The 21,682-nt window shown below is 51.1% G+C and overlaps 1 protein-coding gene across 1 annotated transcript in view; it reads right to left on the bottom strand.

Moving 5' to 3' along the window:
* The window catches only part of MDGA2 (MAM domain containing glycosylphosphatidylinositol anchor 2), a 204,532-nt gene extending 183,667 nt beyond the window's left edge, over positions 1-20,865 (bottom strand). Inside the window, exon 1 of the mRNA XM_058026932.1 lies at positions 20,757-20,865. Coding sequence (XP_057882915.1) covers positions 20,757-20,829 — 73 coding nt within the window. The 5' untranslated portion in view covers positions 20,830-20,865. The remainder of the gene's footprint in view (positions 1-20,756) is intronic.
* Positions 20,866-21,682: the final 817 nt, after the last annotated feature.

The following is a 21,682-nucleotide window of genomic DNA, read 5'->3' as shown; positions in this document are numbered from 1 at the left end:
CAGCAGCAAGAATTGGGATTTCCCCTTCTTCCAAGCCCCAGTGACGACAATTCCAAGCTTATAAATTTGGGAGCAGAGGGGTATAAAAATCACATTCCATGGGTTTTGTGGGATTTTGGGACCATTTGGCAGTGCTCAAAATGGTCTCAATTCCCAGGAATTGCTAGGAATATCAACAGTGGAATTTAGGATTTCCAGAGGAATCCTAAAATTACTTAAGTTGGGAGAAACCTTTAGTATCAGAGCCCAACCATGTCCTTAAGTGCCATATCCACATTTTTCTGGGATTATTTCCATGGATAACGACTCCACTACTGCCCAGGCAGCCCATTCCAGGCCTTACTGGGATAAAACAATTCCTGATTTCCAGCTTGAGCCTCTCCCAGTGTCCCTCAAGGCCAATTGCTGGCAATGCCGCTCTCCCGCTTTCCAGAGTTTCTTGGAAAATTTTCCTCATTTCCTTTGATCAACTGGATCCAAAATAAAACCTTTCCCCTAAAAATAGCTGGGACTGGAAAACTCAGCTGATTTGGGAGGGAGCATTTGTGGAGCTGGAAATAAAAAGACCCAGCAGCACAAATCCCTGATTGCAGCATCACAGAGACAATTTCCCCATTTTTCCTTCCTCAATCCCAATTTTTTTTTTTTTTTTGGGGGGGGGGGAAGCGCTCCCTTTGTTGTACAACTGCAAAAGGTGCTGAAATAATTCCTGCCATTCCCATTTTCTGGATAAAGGATGGTTTTCCCACCTTCTGCAGCCATTCCCAGCTTTCTTGTATCCCTGCTGGTTTGGACAAAATTCCAGAGGCAAAATCCAGCCTTGGGGACATGTCCAATGAGGTTTTGTTGGTGGAATCAGCTGGAAATGGATCCCCAGGGACTGGACATCCACAGGTTCTGTTTGGGGATCTTCCCCAAGTGCTTAATCCTTAATTTAAAGCATCAGGAAAGAGAATTCCAGGAAATCCCAAATCCCTGCACCAAGAGGTGACCTCCACAAACCACCCTGGGATCTCTCCATAATTCCCAGCCCAAGGCTCAAATCCTTGGGAAGCACAAATCCCACAGGAGCCACTTGCAGTGGCTTTGACTCCACCCAAAAATTCCTGTGGGAATTTCATTCCTGGGACACTACAGCCTTGGGGAAGAAAGGGTTTAAAATTGGGATAAAAATGAAATAATCCCAAACATGGAATGGAAGGGATTTTAAATTTCATCCCATTCCAGCCATTTTCCATGGGCAGGGATCTTCCACTGTCCCAGGGTGTCCCAGTGTCCAGCCTGGCCTTGGGCACTGCCAGGGATCCAGGGGCAGCCACAGCTGCTCTGGCAATTCCAGCCCAGCCAGGAATTCCCAGTTCCCAATCTCCCACCCATCCCTGCCCTCTGGCACTGGGAGCCATTCCCTGGCTCCTGTCCCTCCATCCCTTGTCCCCAGTCCCTCTGCAGCTCTCCTGGAGCCCCTTCAGGCCCTGCCAGGGGCTCTGAGGTTTTCCTGGATCCTTCTCCTCTCCAGGGGAGCATTCCCAGCTCTCCCAGCCTGATTCCATGTGAGAAACCTCTTCAAATCCTGAAGTTTATTCCATTTTTCCATGATATCCAGGTGTTAGGGAACACTGCACCACCTCAGGATCAAAGCTGGCTTCATTGACATTCCCAGGATTATTTGCTCACTCACACCAGGTCATCTCCAAGGGCCTAAATCCTTGGAATCAGGATTGATTATCACTCCACCAAATTAAATCCACAACAAAAATAAAAACCAGGATCATGAACTCCTTTTGCCACTGGAATAAATCAATCTGGGCTCCATTCCCAGTTGCTTCAGCCAAGAAAAAAATCAGGATTTCTGATGGAGCAGCCCCACACACTCAGAGCACACCCTCATCCCAGAGCTAAAAACTCAATCCCAGTTTGAATTCCCAGACTTCCTTAATCATCTCCCCATGACTTGGTTGCCTGGAACATTCCAACAATCCAAATTTGCACTTTTAAAACTCCCAGGTCTCTCATCCCTCTGCCAAGGAGGAACAATTTGGCTGCCAGGGAACTCAGAGCTGCAGCAAAATAATTTGGGAATTCAGCACCAAATGGGCCACTCTGGAATTTGGATGTGGGAACTCAGAGCTCCAGCAGAAAAATTTGGGAATTCAGCACCAAATGGGCCACTCTGGAATTTGGATGCGGGAACTCAGAGCTCCAGCAGAAAAATTTGGGAATTCAGCACCAAATGGGCCACTCTGGAATTTGGGCCAAATGACTCCGAGTGCCCCCAGTGCATTTTGGTGGGAACAGGTCGTGGATTATCCAGGCTGCAGGGAATTCTGGGAATGCAGCCGGCACTTAAGGAGCAATTAAACTTTCAGTGGTTAATGAAGCATTTCTGCAACATCAGCACCCCTGGCCCTGCTGGTGGCAATCAGGAGAGGGAAAAGTGGCTCTTAGTGGGGTCTCCAGGGGAAAATTCCATTAAAACTGTGGATTAGAGCCATTCCATCCTGGATTTGGAGGGATGAGAGGAGGTCAGGCAGTTGCTTGGGGTTCAACCTCATTTTCTCAGCTCCCTCTCCTGGAACATCTCATGGCTTGGGTTGGATTTTGTGTTTGGAAATTTGGGAAGGAACAACAGGGGGGATTTGTGGGGGAAGGTTCTGGTTGCACCTCCTGGTTTTCCTCCAAAAATGTTTGGATGGACAAATCCATGCAAAACAGCTCCCAAGAAAGCTCTTGGGAGAGAGCGTGGCTGGGGTTGAGGGAGAAATCCCAAATTTGATGGGGAAAATGAAATTAAATATTCCCAGGAACAGAAATCCAGGAGAATTCATGGGTTTAGGGAAATGGAATATTCACAGGAGACATGCCCTGCAGCCCAGACCCACATTCCCAGATCCACTGAAAGGGGAGGAATTGTTTTCTGTCCATTTCCCCCAGGCATTGAAATCCTTGGGTGCAAAGGAGAACGACAAAGGCGTGGGAAAAGGGAATTCTTTCCCAATTTTTTAGTGTTACCCTGATCCATAATCCCTGCAGAAAGTAATTTGGGATACAACCACACACTCCTGATCCAACACATATTCCCAATTCCCAGCAACCCCCACAGTCCATGGAATAATTGCTGATCTGCCAGCATGGACACGAGAGCACATTCCTAAGGAAAGATGAGGATTAATGCCAGATTCAGCATTCCAGTCAGGATCTGAGATCCTCCAAACAATCCCGGGCTCATCCCTGAAATACCTGGGATTGGTTCTGCTGTACAAGAGCCCAGCAGTGCCCATTTAATAGGAAAAAAAAATGGGAATGCAGCATTCCAAGGAGACACAGATCCATCCCTTCATCCAAAAAAGTTGGTATTTGATTGGAAGTCCTTGGCTGTAAAGGGGAATGACACAGGAAAAGGGAATTTTTTCCCTACTTTTTTAAGCATGATCCTGATCCATAATCCCTGCTCTTCTCCCAGCATGGACACAAGAGAACATTCCTAAGGAAAGATGAGGATTAATGCTGGATTCAGCATTCCAGTCAGGATCTGAGATCCTCCAAACATTCCTGGGCTCATCCCTGAAATACCTGGGATTGGTTCTGCTGTACAAGGGCTCCTTTGAAAAAACAAAAAAGCGAAAGCAGCATTCCAAAGAGACACAGATCCATTCCTTCATCCACAAAAGTTGGGATTTGATCAGATTTTCCTCTTGCCACAAATCAGCCTGAACCATTGGATGCAAAATAAACCCATAAATATCCCAGGAAAGGGAGGATGATTCTTCCTTAAGGAAAACAGGCAGTTTATAAATCCTCCACATGGAAGTTGTCATCCCAAAAAAAGCTCCCAACCCTTCCCCACAGCTCCATTTGTATTCCAATTTATCTGGGAGGAAAAGGGAAAGCTTGGAGCAGATCAATGCTGGGTGCAAGGCTGGGATGTGGCCAAACCTTCACTCCCTGTGTGGAAAAATCCAGGTTTTCCTCCAGGTTGCACTGGAAGGGGCTGGAAGTGCCAAAGCAGATCAATCTCTAAAATTGGGATGAGCTGGAAATTGGCTCAGGGGTGAGGAGAAGGAGTGGAGTGCTGGAAGTGCCTCAGACTGAAATTCCCCATTCCCTGGGCTCACCCCGCAGTGTGGGAAAAGGGAAAGGGGGAATTCTGCCCCCTCTACATGGAGCTGCTCTGGAGCCGGGCTGGGAGAGCTGGGAAGGTTCCCTGGAGAGGAGAAGGCTCCAGGCAGAGCTCAGAGCCCCTGGCAGGGCCTGAAGGGGCTCCAGGAGAGCTGCAGAGGGACTGGGGACAAGGCATGGAGGGACAGGACACAGGGAATGGCTCCCAGGGCCAGAGGGCAGGGATGGGTGGGAGATTGGGAATTGGGAATTCCTGGCTGGGCTGGAATTGCCAGAGCAGCTGTGGCTGCCCCTGGATCCCTGGCAGTGCCCAAGGCCAGGCTGGAGAGCACTTGGATCCACCTGGGACAGCGGAAGCTGTTCCTGCTTGGTCCCCGGATGACCTTCCCAAGTCTCTTCCAATCCCAACCATGCCATGATTTTATGGAGTGACATTCTGGGCACAGAGGAAGCACCTCCACGTTCCTCCAGCTCCAGGTGCTGAATTCCAGCAGCTTTGGGATTGCTCCTTCCACCCCACAGCCACACATCCCATCCAGCCTGAGTTTGTAATCCCAAAATCCCTGAGCTCACAAAATCCCCCCAGGATTCAGTCCCAGCTGTGCCCAATGCCCACCTTGTCCCCAGCCCAGAGCTCTGAGTGCCACCTCCAGGGATGGGCACTCCAAAACAATGGACAGATATTCGTGGAATCATGAAGGTTGGAAAAGACCTCAAAGTTCATCCAACCATTCCCCAGCCCTGCCAAGGCCACCACTGCCCCGTGTCCCCAGGTGCCACATCCACAGGGATTTGAAATCCCTCCAGCCATGGGGACTCCACCCTGTACCTGTGCCAGGGAACCCTTTTAGGGAAGAAATTTCCCCAGATATCCAATCCAAACCTCACAGAATCCCTGAGGCTGGAAAAGAGCTCCAAGATCAGAGTCCCAGCTGTGCCCAATGCCCACCTTGTCCCCAGCCCAGAGCTCTCAATGCCACCTCCAGGGATGGGCACAGCAAACCTCCCTGGGCAGTTCCCACCTTTCCACAAATTCCTACAAATCTCCCCTTCCTCTCCCCACACCCCCAATCCCAGATCAGCATGAAAGGAATTAAACAATTGGAGTTCTGCAGGAGGGGGACTTCCAACTCTTCCTGCTGCCACTGGATGGCCCAGAAATAATTTCATTTAATCTCTTTGTGACCCAGTTCTGGGCAAACACTGATTTATTTTTTTTGTTGTTGTTCACTCGCCAAAATGAAAGGGGAAAAAAATGAATTAAGCCAAGATGAAGCAAAGTGATTTTGTTTTCACTGCTGGGTTTTGGATTTTGTTGAAATATCAACATTTTGGGTGTTTCTAGCCAACCCAAAATATTTATCTTGCTGTTCACTTCATTAAATATACAAAACCCCAAATGAAAATATTGAGATGACAACAACATTTTAATAGGGGAAACCTTACAGTTCTCCAAGCTTTTTCCTCCTTTTCTCAGATGTGGTTTTATCCAAGAGCTGTTTCCACAGGAATGAATTATTCAGGATAAATTAAATAAAATAAAGCCAGAGCTGAACTCAGCCCTCATGATCCAAAGGAGGGGGAAAAGTTGGATAAACCTTTTCCTGTTTATTTTGGTCTGGCGCCCTTGGATATGGGAATGATATATTTTTAATGGATAAACTCTATTATATTGTGGTTTTTACTATTTATAAAAAATAAATAAGAATTTTTGGTGGGTATAAAGGATTTTTTTTAAGCTGCTGGAACAACTCCAGAAGAGGTCACAGCTGCTCCAAGAGCTGGGAATGTTCCCCTGGAGAGGAGAAGGCTCCAGGCAGAGCTCAGAGCCCCTGGCAGGCCCTGAAGGGGCTCCAGGAGAGCTGCAGAGGGACTGGGGACAAGGCATGGAGGGACAGGAGCCAGGGAATGGCTCCCAGTGCCAGAGGGCAGGGATGGATGGGAGATTGGGAATTGGGAATTCCTGGCTGGGCTGGAATTGCCAGAGCAGCTGTGGCTGCCCCTGGATCCCTGGCAGTGCCCAAGGCCAGGCTGGACATTGGGGCACCCTGGGACAGTGGGAGGTGTCCCTGCCCATCCACAATGGGATTTAAGGTCCCTTCCATCTCCCAAAAAAAAAAAAATATCATCCTCCCCTCAGGATTATCCAAACGTCTCTGGTTATTCCATGTGCTGGGAGAGAAGGAATGCCCCACTCAAATTTACAGGAATGAGTGAAAATCAGGGAGGGCAGGATGCTGGAAAATGGCATCAGAGCTCCTGCTGGGCTGGGATTTTTGGGAGAGGAGGAGCTTTGGAAGAGCTGCTGGGCAGGACAACAGAACTTCTGGCAGTGGCTGTTTGATGTCTGTTGGGAAGGGTGAAAGTTTGAGAAGAAAGTCTCACAGATGTGTGTGCTGGGCAGAAAGATTTCTGATTGTAGAGTCTGATGAAGGAATAGAGATGGAAGCAAGTTTTGATACAGAAGAAAAGAATTGCTGAGCCAGTCCCACTGGATAACCAAGGAGGCAAAGGCTGTGTTAGTTAGAAGGGGTTTTATGGCTTAGAGCAAAGGATAAACCCACCCCAAACAAGAAGATGTTTTTACCAAGCACAAAGACAGCACAGGCAAACAAGGCAGCAAATGTGGCAAGTAGGAAAAAGGTCTCAGAATTTTCCGCTGCAAGAAAACTGAAAAACAACTTCTAGCTGAAACTGTAATGCCCTGACTGTTAGTGACTGGAGAGCAGTGACATGAATATGGTGATTACAGCAGTTATGATGGGCTACAGGTAACAGTTAAGGCATAGATTGGTTCTGCTGTATGAAGATGCTCAGCACAGAAAAGTCTATAATGCATTGTGACCTAAACTAAGGGTGTCCAGGGCTGCCTGCAGCTGGAGCTGACAGCTGTGGGCACAGCTCTGTCACCCACGGCCCTGGGCTGCTGTGACACCTTGGGTACAATAAACTGCATTTGGAGAGCCCCTGGAGCCCCACATCCCTCATTCAGGCTCTTTCAGTGGCGCCCAACGTGGGGCACCATTAGTCAGGGCCTGAATGAGGGATGGGGGACTCCAGGCCTGCCTGCAGCTGGAGCTGACAGCTGTGGGCACAGCTCTGTCACCCACAGCCCTGGGCTGCTGTAATGTCTTAGATGCAATAAACTGCATTAGGAAGAGCTGCCTGGAGCCCCACATCCCTCATTTAGGCTCCTATAACGTCCCCATTAATTGTCACGTTGATTGATTCCAAGAGGAATCCTTTTTCCTAAAAAGTAATCATGGATTAATTTTCCCATCATTTTTGCTGAGGCAGAGCTGCTTCCTGCAGGGATGAGGGGTCTGGGAGGTACTTTGGTTGTGGATGGGACCCAAATTTAAATCCAGGCCAGCCTGCAGAGCAAAATTCCTCAAAAATATCCCTGAAACCCTCAGAGGGGAGCAAAACCCTGCTCGGAGATCCAGGAAATGAGAGGAAATTCCAGATTGAGCCTAAAATAAAACCCCAAAAGCAAATCCCAAAGGGAATTATTTCCTGACACGTCCCAGATCTATTTTAGCTTGCAGGGATCAGGGAAGAGATCCCAAAAATCCACACCACGACAGCTCTGCCAGCTTTGTTTTAGGTTTCTGTTTTTCCTTTCATCCTTTCAGAGCCCCTGGAATTCCTCCTGGATTAAGTGTGGGTGCCCCTGGGATGTTTTCCTTATCCCTGCCCCAATTTTGGACTTTTTTGGCTCTTTAAAGCCCCAAACTCTTCTAGTCACACCCAAAACCCCACAGAGGTGCCCAGAGGAGGGAGAATTCAGGGAAAAATTGGAATGGGATCTGCATTCTGCCAAATTCCAACATCTTAGAAAAAAAAACCCAGATTTTTCCCTGGAAAAAAAATGTTGTATAGGACTGGAACAACCTGGGATGTGCAAGTGTCCCTGGGCAGGGCAGGGATGAGCCTTGAGCTCCCTTCTAATCCAAACAATTCTGAGATGCTGGAAAAAATCCATTTTTCCATAAGATAATTAGGGAATATCCTCAGCATCAACCACCCAGGACCCAAATCAGATTCCCAGACTCTGCCCCAAATTCCCACCTCTCCCTCTGCTCGAGTTTGGGATGATTTATTTGGATTTCTTGGATGCACTGAGGAGAATTCCAAGGAAAATTTAGGCAGCACCATCCTTTGATTTCCACTTCATTTCTCCACAATCCTCATGTTCCTCTCCCCATTTAAAGAGGCACCAAGCTGACAAGCCCCTGCCATGTTTTCTTTAGATTCCCAATTTCTCTTCATTTCTCCTTGAAATAAAAGTGGGAATTATTTCCCAGCACCTCTTGGAAATGCCCCTGGATTTGGGCAGCTCAAAGCTGCTGGAATTCCCACTAAAAAGAGCTCCTGGGATCAGATTTCCTGAATTTTCCATGAAATCCAAATGATCCTTTAATGCTTCTTACAGTAATTAATAATCTCTCTCCTTTTGTTGGGATTTTTTTTTTCTCCCCTTAAACCCAATCCAAGCATGGCAGCTTCCTCAGGACATGTTAATTATGATGACTATTATTATTTCCATGGCCAGAAATCCTTGAATCTGTGCCAGGAGCTGAGATCCCACTGGGCCAGGTGATGCACAAACCCACCCTAAAGGCTTTGGAGGCCAAGGAAAGCTGGATCCAAGTGGGGATATAAAGGAAAACAGCTTCAATTTCCACTCCCTGCCAAAGGTGTTTATTCCTTGGGATTCTCCATTTCTCCCATTCCATTCCCAACAGAAATATTCCCATTTAAAAACCTCCTGTTAAATTCAGGAGTCATCCTTCTCTTCCCACAATTGGAGGGTTTTAATGCTCCAGGAATCCTGAATTTCCCTGGCTGTGAACATCCAAGATCAGGCACCCCTGGAGAATCCAGAAAATCCAGGTCCATGCATAAAAAGACCTTGATTCCAGCTGATCCATAAAAATTCTGGGTTTGTGCAGTTTGTGAGGGATTTTAGGAACATTTGGATGTGGAATAACCTCACAATGAGGAGTTAATTAAAGAAGGAATTTTCTGAAGAGGGAAAATGCAATTCCCTCTCTCAGGGAGGGGCTGGAAACTCTAAATGTTCATGGAGAGAAATCTCTGAGGGGATCGTGCTTCCACACAGGATTTTTTTTTCCCACTTGGAATCATTCGAGGTGGGAAAAGTCCTCCAAGATCAAATCCAACCATTCTTTGGCACCTTGGGATATTCTATGAACGGTTTGCGCCAGCAGAAAATGGGACTGAAATGATGAATTAAGAAGTTTTTTCCAGATTTATGGTGTGGGGTTTACCCTGGGTTGGTATTATATCATTATATCATTCCTACAATTTCCCACAAACCCTAAAAAAAATATTCAGGATCTGCCTTCCCTCAGCATATCCAGGGAAGGGCTCTTGGGGGAGGAGGGAAAACCCAGAGGAGAAATCCCATTGGATTTCCCCAGGTGGGAGTTTGGTTCCAGGCTATTGACACTGCACTTCTAAAAAACCCAGAATTTTGAGGGATTTTTTTTTTTTTTTTTTTTTTTTTTTTTTTTTGGAGCACAGAGTAGCTGTGGGCAAAAGCGTTCCTTTTCTTGGGATTGGGATCCCAGCAGGAGAATTCTGGGGGTTTTTGTGCCTGAGGTAAAGCTAAGCTTTGCTATGAGGCAAAAAGAGTTTAATTAAACTAACGAGATCCAATTAGTGTTCCTGGAGCTCGGAGCAGCCTGGGATACGGAGAAGCTTCCCTGGTTGTGGGAATGGGATGGGATTTAAGGTTCTTTCCAACCCAAACCATTCCAGGGGGATTTTTCCCTCATATTTTATTATTTAAAGGCTTTGCTGAGCACAGATCGCTGGGATCTGCTGCTGTGTGGAATTCTGCCCTTGGAAAAGAGCTGGCACTGCCTGGATGTTCCCAGGAATCCACGGATACCAACCCAGGGCCAATCCCACCCCGTAAATTTGGGAAAAAAATTCATCATTTCAATCCCATTTTCTGCTGCCACAAACCACTCATGGAATATCCCAAGGTGCAAAGAACCCACAAGGATCAAATACAACTCCTGGCAATCACAAAATTCCAGCTCCATCAGCACCCACAGCCAGGTGCAATTAATTAACTAAATCAATTCACATCCCAATACAAGAAATTTATTTTGACTAGAGCCCAGCTGAGATCAGGAACCTCTGGTCAAAAATCCCACAAGGATCAAATCCAGCTCCTGGGCTTGCACTGGAAAATCCCAACAAATCCAGCTCCATCAGCCAGTGGACATTCATTAGCTGATAATTAATTAATTGGTGTCCCAATACAACGGCTGATGGAGCCCAGGAACCTCAGGTCAAAAATCCCACAAAGATCAAATCCAACCCCTGGGCCTGCTCAGGAGAATCCCAAAAGTTCCAGCTCCATCAGCACCCACAGCCAGATGCAACTAATTAACTGATAATCAATTAATTGGTGTCCCAAAACAACAAATTTAGGCTTGATAGAGCCCAGGTGGGATCAGGAACCACATCCCACAAGGATCAAATCCAGCCCTTGGCCCTGAACAGGAAAACCCCAACAATTTCAGCTCCATCAGCCAGGTGACATTAATTAACTGATAATCAATTAATTGGTGTCAAAACACAACAAATTTAATTTTATTAAAGCCCAGCTGGGATCAGGAACCAGGCCAAGGAGCAAGCCCAGCCTTGCTGATCCCAAATAAATAATTCCAAAAACCTCCAATTAATTAATTGGTGTCCCAATATAAGGGCTGCCCATGGCACATCCACAGCCTGGTTAAAAAAAAAAAAAAAAACAAAAACAGGAATTTCTGGAAAAGCTGGGATTTCTCCCATTGGAATGGGGAGCAGCTCCTTCCTCACCCACCCAAGATGTGGCTCCATCCTTCCCTCTCCTCCCACCCAGCTTTTGTTCCAGCAGGAAAAGAGATGGATTCCAAAGGCTGACGTATCCCATGAATTCCTGATTTTTGAATAACTGGAAAACATCTCCGTGTTGTGACAGCTTTGAAGCAAAACTCTTCAGATTTGAAAGTTCTCTTCTGTTTTATAACAGAGGACTCATGCAGGAAAATAAAAACACCAAATGCTCAAAGCAGAAGAACTCCCAGCACATCCCCATTTTTCTGATCACCTGGGAGAACTCTTGGAAATCACAATTTTCCCCAAACCCCACAATTTTCCCCTTAGGTTCAACTTCAGGAATCCTAAATCAGCCACATCCCAAAGATTCCCAAATTCCTTAAAACATCCTTTTTCTACCACAATTCCTGGAATTAACTCAATCCACACAGGATACCCTACAAAAGCACACAGGAGAGCAATTGCAGAGGCAGCCCTGAGAGCAGAACCCCCTTCCAGGCCCATAAAAGCTGCTCCAGGACCTTTATCCCAAAAAAAACCCCCAAAATAATGGAGCACAATGAGGAAATCCCCTCCCTATCCCTGTTTTCATTTACTTTGAATTGAATTTATTTTTCTATGAAAACAATGAATTTTCCAAAACTCACCTGGGAGAACTCTTGGAAATCACAATTTCTCCCAAAGCTCACATCTCTCCCCTTAGGTTCAACCTCAGGAATCCTAAATCAGCCTCATCCCAGAGACTCCAAATTCCTCAACACCTCCTTTTTTTCACTCAGTCCACATGGGACACCCTAGAAAAGCACATGGGAGAGCAACTCCAGAGGCAGCCCTGGGAGCAGAACCCCCTTCCAGCCCCATAAAAGCTGCTCCAGGACCTTTATCCCGAAAAAAAAACCCACCAAAAAATGGAGCACAACAAGGCAATCCCCTCCCTATCCCGGTTTTCCTTTCTTTGGAATTAAATTGCTTTTTCTAGGAAAGCATTGGATTTTCCAAAGCTCACCTGGGATAACTCTTGGAAATCATAATTGATCCCAAACCCCACATCTCTCCCCTTTGGTTCAACCTTAAAAACCCTAAATCAGGCTCATCCCAGAGACTCCAAATTCCTTCAAACTTCTTTTTTCTCCCTGGAATTCCACATGGGATAACCCAGAGGCAGCCCTGGGATCAGAAAGCCCCTCCAGCCCCACAAAAGCTGCTCCAGGACCTTCACTCAAATACCACAGAAAAACCTGGAGCACAACAAAGAAACTCCCTCCCAAATTTATTCCAAATTTCACATCTAGGAAAACCCTGGATTTCACACCCTCTCAGATAAAGGAAGGATTTTAATAAAATAAAAACTTACATTGGGACAAGCAGGATAACAGGAGCAACCAGCTCATTCCAAGGTGGTTTTTGGGAATTAAACCAAACTCCAGCTTTACATAATGGTCTGGATTAGCTCCAGGTGGGAGGAGTTTAAAAATTAAGGGAGTGGGAGCAGCTCTGGTTGGTTAATGAGGTGCTCCAGCTGCAGCAAATTGAGATAATTCCCATTTTCTGCATCTCATCCTACAGCAGGGAGAGCTCAGAAAAAAGGGAATTGCTTTGTGCCTGAGGAGAGCAAATTCCAGTTTAAAAATTCCAGTCCCAAAACTCCTGTGGCAGCATTCCTGTGTGGATTTGAGTGTTGCAGTGGAACACTTCCCTAATTTCTGGATTGCTCCATGTTCCATCACAGGAATGCTAAAATTCAGGAAAATGGGAGGGGAATCCAATATCCAGGGAGCAGAGTTTCCATTTCCAGGGAAAACAGCCTCAAATCCCAGGGTGATCCCAATTCCTGAACCTCCCCTGCCCTGGAATATTCCCTTAACTCCTAACTCACATTCCAGAGGTGCAAAATCTCCCAGATTTCAGCTCAGGGGGAAGCTGGGAGCTGCTGATGGAAAATCTGGGATGGCATCCACGATGGAAGGGGACGGGATGCAGTGGGAATTTGGGAAGGAATAACCCCCATCCCATCCTTTTCCCTCCTTCCTTCTGCTCCTCACTCCCTTTTCCCATTCCCAGCACAAAAAGCCATGGATGGTGCAGCTGGGATGCCAAAAGTCCTTTTTTGTTTTTCTTTTTTTTTTTTTTTTAATCCTATGGAAATCCAGGTATTTTTCAGTCTTCCGGCTCCATTTTTATCAAAGATTGTCATAAAGAGTGTAAATAATTTTCTTGGGAAAAGGAGTGATATTTATGGGATAAAGGGATAGAAAGGCAGGAGAGGCTGGATAAAATGGTGTTAGGAACATTCCATGATTTGGGAATTTCATCAGTTCCTCAGATTGGATCATCCTTCCCAAAAGGTTGGATTGGAATGGAAGCCACCCCAATTCCCTGCAGGGACATTCCAGCTCCCATCACTTCCCAGCTGAAAATCCTTGGGAAAATCCTTCACAAGGATCCCCCTGATGCCAGAAATTCCAAGGAAAACCTCACACCCTGCCGGGTTGGGAGATCTCTGTAGGATCCTTCTGGAAGCACCTGATTATGCCAGGATCATCCAGAGCCTGCCCAGCCACCCCAGCAATCCCACCCTGCACATCCCTGGGGATATTTTCTAAACATTTTCCAAATCTTTTCCAAATATTCCTGGAATTCTGGAAGCCTCTGGATTGTGACATTCCCTGTATTCAGAGCCCAGCACCCTCTGGGGGAAGAACCTTTCCTGAGATCCAACAAAAAATTCCCGTGAGGAATTTCAAGTGGTCCTTCGATATTGCATGGAAGGAGGAATCTCATGGACAGCCTGATCCCACAGCTTGGGAAAAATTCCTCATCCCAAAAGAGCCCAAAAATCCAAAATCTGTCTGGGAAGAGCCAAGTGAGTGCCCTCCATTCCCAGCTATTTTGGGAGAGGAGATTATTTCTGGAAAAGGCAGGAAATAATTCCTCTGGATCCAGACAGGGCTCAGGACTGGAAAGAGGGAAATAAAAAGATCAAGGAGATGATGGGGTGGGATTTGTCAGGAATTGAGGGAAGGGTGATGGAGCAGCAGCATCCCAAATATCCAGCGTGAGATGGATCCCAAAATTCCCTCTCTCTAAAACAAAAATCCTTCTCAACTATAAAAAATATGGGAAATGAACAATTTTGTCCCTGAGCCCATCCAGGTTAGGGAGAGTGGGATTATCCCATCCCAAAGGGATTTTCCCACTGGAAGAAGGGGATTTGATGCAGGAGATCCCATTCCCTGCAAGAATGCTCCTGGATATAACCCATATATGGACTATATAATCCATATAATAATCCTATATAATCCATATAATACTCCTATATAATCCATTTATGGACTGACAGGGATCAATCAGCCCTTCCCTGGTGGAAATCCCAAATAATTTTGAGGAATGTGGAAGACAAACACCCACCATGTGACCAGGTTCCCAAAGTCCCTTTTCATTAAAAAAAAAAAAAAAAAAAAAAAAAAAAAAAAAAAAAAAAAAAATTCCTTCCCGATTATTAAAAATATGGGAAATAAAAAATTTTGTCCCTGAGCCCATCCAGGTTAGGGAGAGTGGGATTATCACATCCCAAAAGGATTTTCCAACTGGAAAAGGGGGATTTAATGCAGGAGACCCCATTGCCTGCAAAAATACTTCTAGATATAACCCATATATGGACAATATAATCCATATAATAATCCTATATAATCCATATATGGACTGACTGGGATCAATCAGCCCTTCACTGGCCAAAACCCCAAATAATTTTGAGGAATGTGGAAGACAAACACCCAACATGTGATCAGGTTCCCAAATCCCCTTTCTCCAAAAAATAAATTCCTTCCCAGTTATTAAAAATATGGGAAATAAACAATCTTGTCCCTAAACCCATCAAGATTAGGGAGAGTGGGACTGTCCCATCCCAAAGGGATTTTCCCGCTGGAAAATGGGAATTTAATGCAGGAGACCCCATTCTCTACAAGAATACTCCTGGATATAATGCACATAATAATCCTATATAATCCATACATGGACTGACAGGGATCAATCAGAAATCCCAAATAATTTCGAGGAATGTGGAAGATAAGAACTGAACTTTAATCCTTTGTGTTTCATCCCAAACATCCATCCAGACCCCACTGCCTACAAGAACACTCCTGGATATAACCCATATGAGGACAATATAATCCTATATAATCCTACACAATCCATATATGGACTGACCAGGATCAATCAGCCCTCCACTGGTAGGAATCCCAAACAATTTTGAGGAATGTGGAAGACAGAACTGAACTCTAATCATTTCCATTTCCTTCAACTTCCTTACACTGCTCAGAATTTACCGGATTTTGCTCTTCTGAGCCCCAGGAATTTTAATTTTCGGTGGTTTAAGAATTTCCTTGCCAGATTCCCTCCAAATTCCCCTCCCATGGAATCAAAGATGACATTTCGTGGGAGGCAGAGCTGGGATGCAGCTCTGGGCATTCCAGGAGGATCCTTGGAGCTCTCCACACATCCCAGGATCACCAAACCTCAGGGAAGTTTAGGCTCAGCTTAAATCCCACACATTTACCAAGTTGAAATTGGATTGAAAGCTCAACAATTGCACTCCGTGCCCCAAATCACCACCTGGGCCACAACCAACACCTGAACCCAGAGAATTCCCCCTGCTGGAATTCTGGAATTCCCAATTCCTTACCCTGACCACAACCCCAGCCATGGGAGCAGATCCCAATTCCTTGGCTCTCCAGGGATTCTTCCCCTCCCTGGAAGCTGAAGCTCATCCCAAAAATCCCCGGGAGGAGGAGGAGGAGGAGGAGGAGGAGGAGGAGGAGGAGGAGGAGGAGGAGGAGGAGGAGGAGGAGGAGAAGGAGAAGGAGAAGGAGAAGGAGAAGGAGAAGGAGAAGGAGAAGGAGAAGGAGAAGGAGAAGGAGAAGGAGAAGGAGAAGGAGAAGGAGAAGGAGAAGGAGAAGGAGAAGGAGAAGGAGAAGGAGAAGGAGAAGGAGAAGGAGAAGGAGAAGGAGAAGGAGAAGGAGAAGGAGAAGGAGAAGGAGAAGGAGAAGGAGAAGGAGAAGGAGAAGGAGAAGGAGAAGGAGAAGGAGAAGGAGAAGGAGAAGGAGAAGGAGAAGGAGAAGGAGAAGGAGAAGGAGAAGGAGAAGGAGAAGGAGAAGGAGGAGATCCTTGTTCAGGGTTTAGGGAAGAGTTAAAGTTCCCAAGGGTCCGCAGGGATCCCGGAGCAGGCGGGAGGAGCGGGAGGAGCGCAGCTGCCCCTGCGGCAGCGCATAATCCCTGCCCTGTTCCCAGGGACGCTTCCCTGGCACAAAGTCGGGAATTGTGCGGGGTTAAAGCGCCCCGGACAAGGCCGGCATTCACCCAGCGAGGCCGGCAGCACCATGGAAATATCCCCCAGGGAAATATCCCCCCTGGAAGTACAATCCATGGAAATATCCTCCAGCTGGCACCGCTGATCCAGAGGTTTCCCTCCCTGCCAATCCAGACGTTTTTCCCTCCTCTCTGATCCAGAGGTTTCCCTGCCTGATCCAGAGGTTTCCTCCCCTCTGATCCAGAGGTTTCCCAACAAGAAGCCGGCACTTCTAATGAGCCAAATGCCCTCCCAGTGATTTTGTTTTCCCACCCCTCCCCTCATCCCTCCAATCCACTCCTGGATCCGTAAAAATGTTGGGAAAGGCCAGGTCAGAGGCCACTCCCAGCTCCAAAGGCAGCGCTCCTTAAATCCCTCGGGGGTCGGAGCTCAGGGAATTATCCCAGCATCACAAAGAGGCAGGAGTGGAAGATCTTTCCTGGATCTTTCCCAGAACATTCCCAGATTTTTCCCTGATCTTTCCCAGATCTTTCCCTGATCATTTTTCCCCAGATTTTTCCCAGATCTTTCCCTGATATTTCCCAGATCTTTCCTGACATCCTCCACCCATACTCCAACCTCCCCTGGGCTCCAAGCAGCTCCAGCAGCCCCCACTCCAGCTGGATCCTGGGAAAAAGGGGCAGCTCCAACCTTTGGGATGCCCAATTCCAATTTTCTTTGGAAAACCTGCAGCTGCACTGAGGGCTGAGGCCGTTGGATGACATTTGGTGCTTGGATCAACCAGGACGTGTTCGCTGGAATTTAACACCTTAAATACCGTCAATTGCAGGCATTTTGAACCAGCAATGGGAAAACCCCTGGAAGTCTCATTGTTCCCAATGGGAAAACTCCTGGAAATATCATTTTTTCCAATGGGAAAACTCCTGGAAGCCTCGTTCTTCCCAAGGCTGTGGGTGCTTCTCCCAAAATTTTGCATGCCCAGATTTGGTGCAAAGCCTGAGGAAGGCTCTGATGCTCCTCCCTCCATGAGTGATTCCAGGAGGAATCCCAAGCCATCCTGAGGTTTTCCACGGCTGCAGATGGAATGCTGAGCCCCGTACCCTGCAGGAGCCGGGGTGGCACAGAGGGGTCACTGTCACCCTCACACCCTTCCTGTGTCACACCTGGTGCTCCCAGGAAACACCCTGAGGGTCTGCCCTGCTTAATTCCAGCTGAAATAATGGAAAAAAATCCTAAAATCTTGGTGAGGGGAGGATAAATCCCAGCCCAGTGAGCCAGGATCTCAGAGGGGGCTGCATCCCCTGGGTGACCCCAATCCCAACCAGGGGATCCCACAGCTGCTCCCAGATTCCTGTCACCACCTGGAATCAGCTTCCCAGGCTCAGGAGGTGTTGGCTTTGCCCCTGGAGCAGGATTGTCACCCCAGCAGAGCCTCACTCCAGCCAGGTCCCCCCCCATTCCCAGGATTTTTCCAGCCCCCACCCCAGAGGTACTGGAAGCTTTCAGGCTCTCCAGGCTCCTGTCCGGGAATTCTCTGGGCTCTTCCTCACTCCGCAGGGCACAAAATCCGACCCCAAGTCCCTGGTGAGCCCCTCCAGCTGAGGCAGCTCAGGAACAAACCCAAAAATCCCTTCCCCACTCTCCCAAAATTCCTCTGATCTGTCAAAAACTCTCCGTGCCCACCTTGGCCTCTTTGCTGAGCTGTTTTTTCCCTCTGGAAATTGGAAGTTGGGTGAAAGGAGAGCCACCACGTCCTGAATCCCCACATTTCCTGCTTTGTTAGCAGTGCAAGTCATGCACCACTGAAAGGGGAGGAAACGTGCACAGATCTCGAGCTGTTCTCCATCTCTGGCCGGGAAATCAGGGAGAGCTGAGGAACTGCACGAATTCCCAAGGATTTCAGCAGCTCTGCTCTCCCCCATCCCCTGAGGAAGCAGAACGTGGGCTGGGCCTGCCCTGCTCCCAGTTCTCCCAGTTTCCCTTTAGGATCCCGGTTTTCCATCCCAGCTGCAGCATTCCACCAGAACTGAGGGAAGTTGCAGAGGTGCTGCCCAGCCCGGCACCTTAACCTGGAGTTTAAACGAGCTCACAATCCACAAACTGAGCATTTATTTTGCGTTTCAAGGCGCCGGAGCTGCTCCCCGGGTGGGCGCGGGCGGTGCCGTGCCAGGCTCTGTGCCAGCACCTTCCCGCACCTCCGGGAGCGTCCAGGGCTGGAAAACAGCCTGGCACAGCCGTGCCGTGCCAAGGACAGGTGGGGTGAGCCAGGGAGGAGCCTGAGGGACGGGTCTGAGCCACCTGCAGGGCCGGGAATATCAACAGGGAGCAGCAGGGATGGATTCCAGGCTGCTCCTTCCTTCCTTCCTTCCCCTCGCCACCTTCCTCACGGAGAGGCTCTGGAGCTGTGCCCGCTCCCAGAGGAGCGCAGGAACCAGGAACAAGTGTTAGCATGGCAAGACACCTCCCCGGCAGCACCACGCTCGCAAGCAGAGCTGCCAGGCTCTGGAAATGTTTAAAAAAAAAAGGCCAAAAAAACTTGTTAAAATCCCACAAACCGGTTTTTCCAAAGCAGCGAGATCCTTTCGCAGGCTGGGGCTCACTTTGGATAATCTGCAGGCTCCAGCCTTCCCATCCTCCTTTCCCCAAAATGGCCCTGCTGCTGCGCCGGGGGCTGCAGGCACACCCCGGGCTTGGAATATTTTTTATTTTTTGTCCACATTCCCGAGCCGATGGAGGCACCCAAGATTCCCGGGGCACCGCTCTGGAGCACAAAGCACGGCTGAGTTCACGGCGCTCTCAGCTCTCAGCCTGTATCAGGCGGAGAAAAGCAGCAGCACCAAAGTCTTTACTCCAAAGCCCGGAGCCCGGAGCTGAGTCCGCATCTCCTCCCTCCAGCCCCCACCTCGCTCTTCCTGAACAAGCCCTCTCCTGTTCGCCGCTCTTCCCGAGCATCCAACAATATGTGCCTGTGTGCCGGGGGAGGCAGGAGCCGCTGCCAGCTCCGCACCAGCCGAGCCTCCTCCGCCCGCCCAGCCCCTCTGACATCCGCGGGCACGTCCAGATTTTCCAAAATTAAAGAGAAAAAAAAAAACAAGGAGAGTGAGTCCCTGAGTGTCTAAGTGAGGCTCCGTTCCAGGTGGGAAGCGAGTGTGGAAGTGTGGGAGCGGACGGGCTCGGAGGAGGCAATGTCACACCAAGCATTTGCTGGGAGATTCGTGAATCGCCTTCCTCAGCCCCGGGCGCCGGAGCTGCCGGCGGCACCGCACGGCGCCGAGCCGCTTACATAACCCCCCCGCCCGGCCGGGCAGCTCCGGGAACGGGGAGCACCGGGAACAGGGAGCACCGGGAATGGGGGAGCATCGGGAGCGGGGCAGCACCGGGGACAGGGCACCGCCGGGAACGGGGCATCACAGAACCGGGGCAGCATCGGGAAGGGGCAGCATCGGGAAGGGGCAGCATCGGGAAGGGGGCATCGCCACAGCCAGGGCATCGCCGGGAATGGGGCAGCACAGGAATGGGGCAGCACCACAACCGGGGCAACACCGGGGACGGGGCATTGTCACTACCGGTGCATCTCCAGAACCGGGGCATCGCTGGGACCGGGACATCACCGAGAACGGAGCATCGCCACAGCCGGGGCATCGCCACAGCCGGGGCATCGCCACAACCCGGGCATCACCACAACCGGGCATCCCTGGGGCTGGGACATCACCGGAACCGGAGCATCACTGGCACCGAAGCATTACCACGGCCCGGGCATCACCGGGACCGGCCGCACCGCGGCCAGGGCATCGACAGAACCGGAGCATCACCGGCACGGAGGCAGCACCGCGGCCGCGGCAGCGCCGGCACCGGGGCACGGGGCAGCATCCCGGCCGCAGCCCCGGCGGAGCGCCCGGTTCCCCCGCCCCTCCGGGCTCCGGGCAGCGCCGAACCGGGGCCACTTCGGGGGCGCGGGGGCGAGGGGGAAGCAACAAGAGCGCGGCCCCAGCGCGGAGTGGGCGCTGCCGCCCGTGACGTGCAAGTCACGGGCGGGGGGCAGCGGGGCCGGGGGAGCGGAGCCGCCCGCCCGCGGGGTCCGCGCGCCCCCGGCGGAGCCCCGGGAAGTTTGCGGCGCCTTCGCCCCCGCCCCTGGCTCCGCGGCCGCGGGCGGCAGCGCCGCCGGTAACAAGTGCGGCGGCCGCGGGCGCTCCGCGGGCGCGGACGAGCCCCGCGGAGGCGGCACCCGGCGGCGGCCGGCGCGGCCCGGGACCGGCCGCGGACCCCCCCGAATCGCCCCCCCGGCCCGGTTATCGCCGTGAAATGTCAGCGTCTCATGGCAACGGCGCTGCCTCCGCTCTGCCTCCGCTCTGCCTCCGCCGGCTCCCGCGGCGCGCAGCGGGGCCACGCCGCTCGCCCCCACCCCCCCATCCCCCCCCCCGCCCTTCCGCCCCGGCGACAGTCGCGACAAGGTCACGCGGCGCCCCGCACTCACCGTACACCCCTTGGCCGGAGCTGCCCTCCAGCAGAACCGTCAGCAGCCCCAGCAGCCCGATCGCTACATCCATCTTCACGTGAGCATCCACATATCCAGCCCGGCGGGGCGGGGGGGGGCAGCGCAGCGCCCGCCGGAGCCCCGCGCTCCGCTGCGGCCGAGCCGCGCACGCCCGCGCAGGCAGGGCGGCGGGGGCAGGCGGCGGGCACCGCGCCGGTCCTCCTCCTCCTCCTCCTTCCTCCTCCGCCTCCGCCTCCTCCTCCTCCTCCTCCTCCTCCCGCTGCGCAGCGGGCGGCGCGGGGCGAGCCCCGCTCAGAGCGAGCCCCCGGCAGCGGCAGCCCCCGCACCCGCTCCGGGCCGCGGCGCCCTCAGAGCTCCGGCCGCCGCCGCCGCCGCCTCCCGGGGCCGCCGAGCGCCGCGCGGGGCCGCCGCAGCCGCCTGCGCCCCGCGGCCATCAGAGGCCAGCGCGGCGCCGCGGCCCCCGCATGGTGCGCGGGGCTGCCCGCGGAGGGAGCGCAGCGGAGCGCGGGGCGCGGGGCGCGGCGGGGGCGGCGCGGGCGGGGGCGGGCGCGGGGCCGCGGGGAGGCTCCGGCTGCGGCTGCGGCGCTCCGGGAGCGGCTCCCCCTCCTCTCAGCGCGGCTGCGGGGCGGCGGCCGGGCCCATGGCGGGGGCGGCGCGGGGCTCCCGCGGCCGCGCTGCGTGCGGGTGCGCTGCCGAGCGGGCGCGGGGGAGCGGGCGCGAGTGGCGGCGGCGGGGCCGTCACGTTGTGCTATACGTGCGGGGCCGGCAGCCGCAGCCCGGCGACGTCAAAGCTGCGTGGCTGCTGCCGCTGCTGCTGCTGAGCGCCTTCCTCCGCCTCCTCCTCCTCCGCCGCCGCCGCCCCCCGTGGCCCCGCGGCTCCGCCGCCGCCGCCGGGCGCGCACGGC

Source organism: Melospiza georgiana, chromosome 6, assembly GCF_028018845.1.
Source record: "Melospiza georgiana isolate bMelGeo1 chromosome 6, bMelGeo1.pri, whole genome shotgun sequence".
Lineage (NCBI taxonomy): Eukaryota > Metazoa > Chordata > Aves > Passeriformes > Passerellidae > Melospiza > Melospiza georgiana.
Note: the sequence above shows the minus strand (reverse complement) of the source record. Positions and strands in the feature narration are given on the sequence as shown.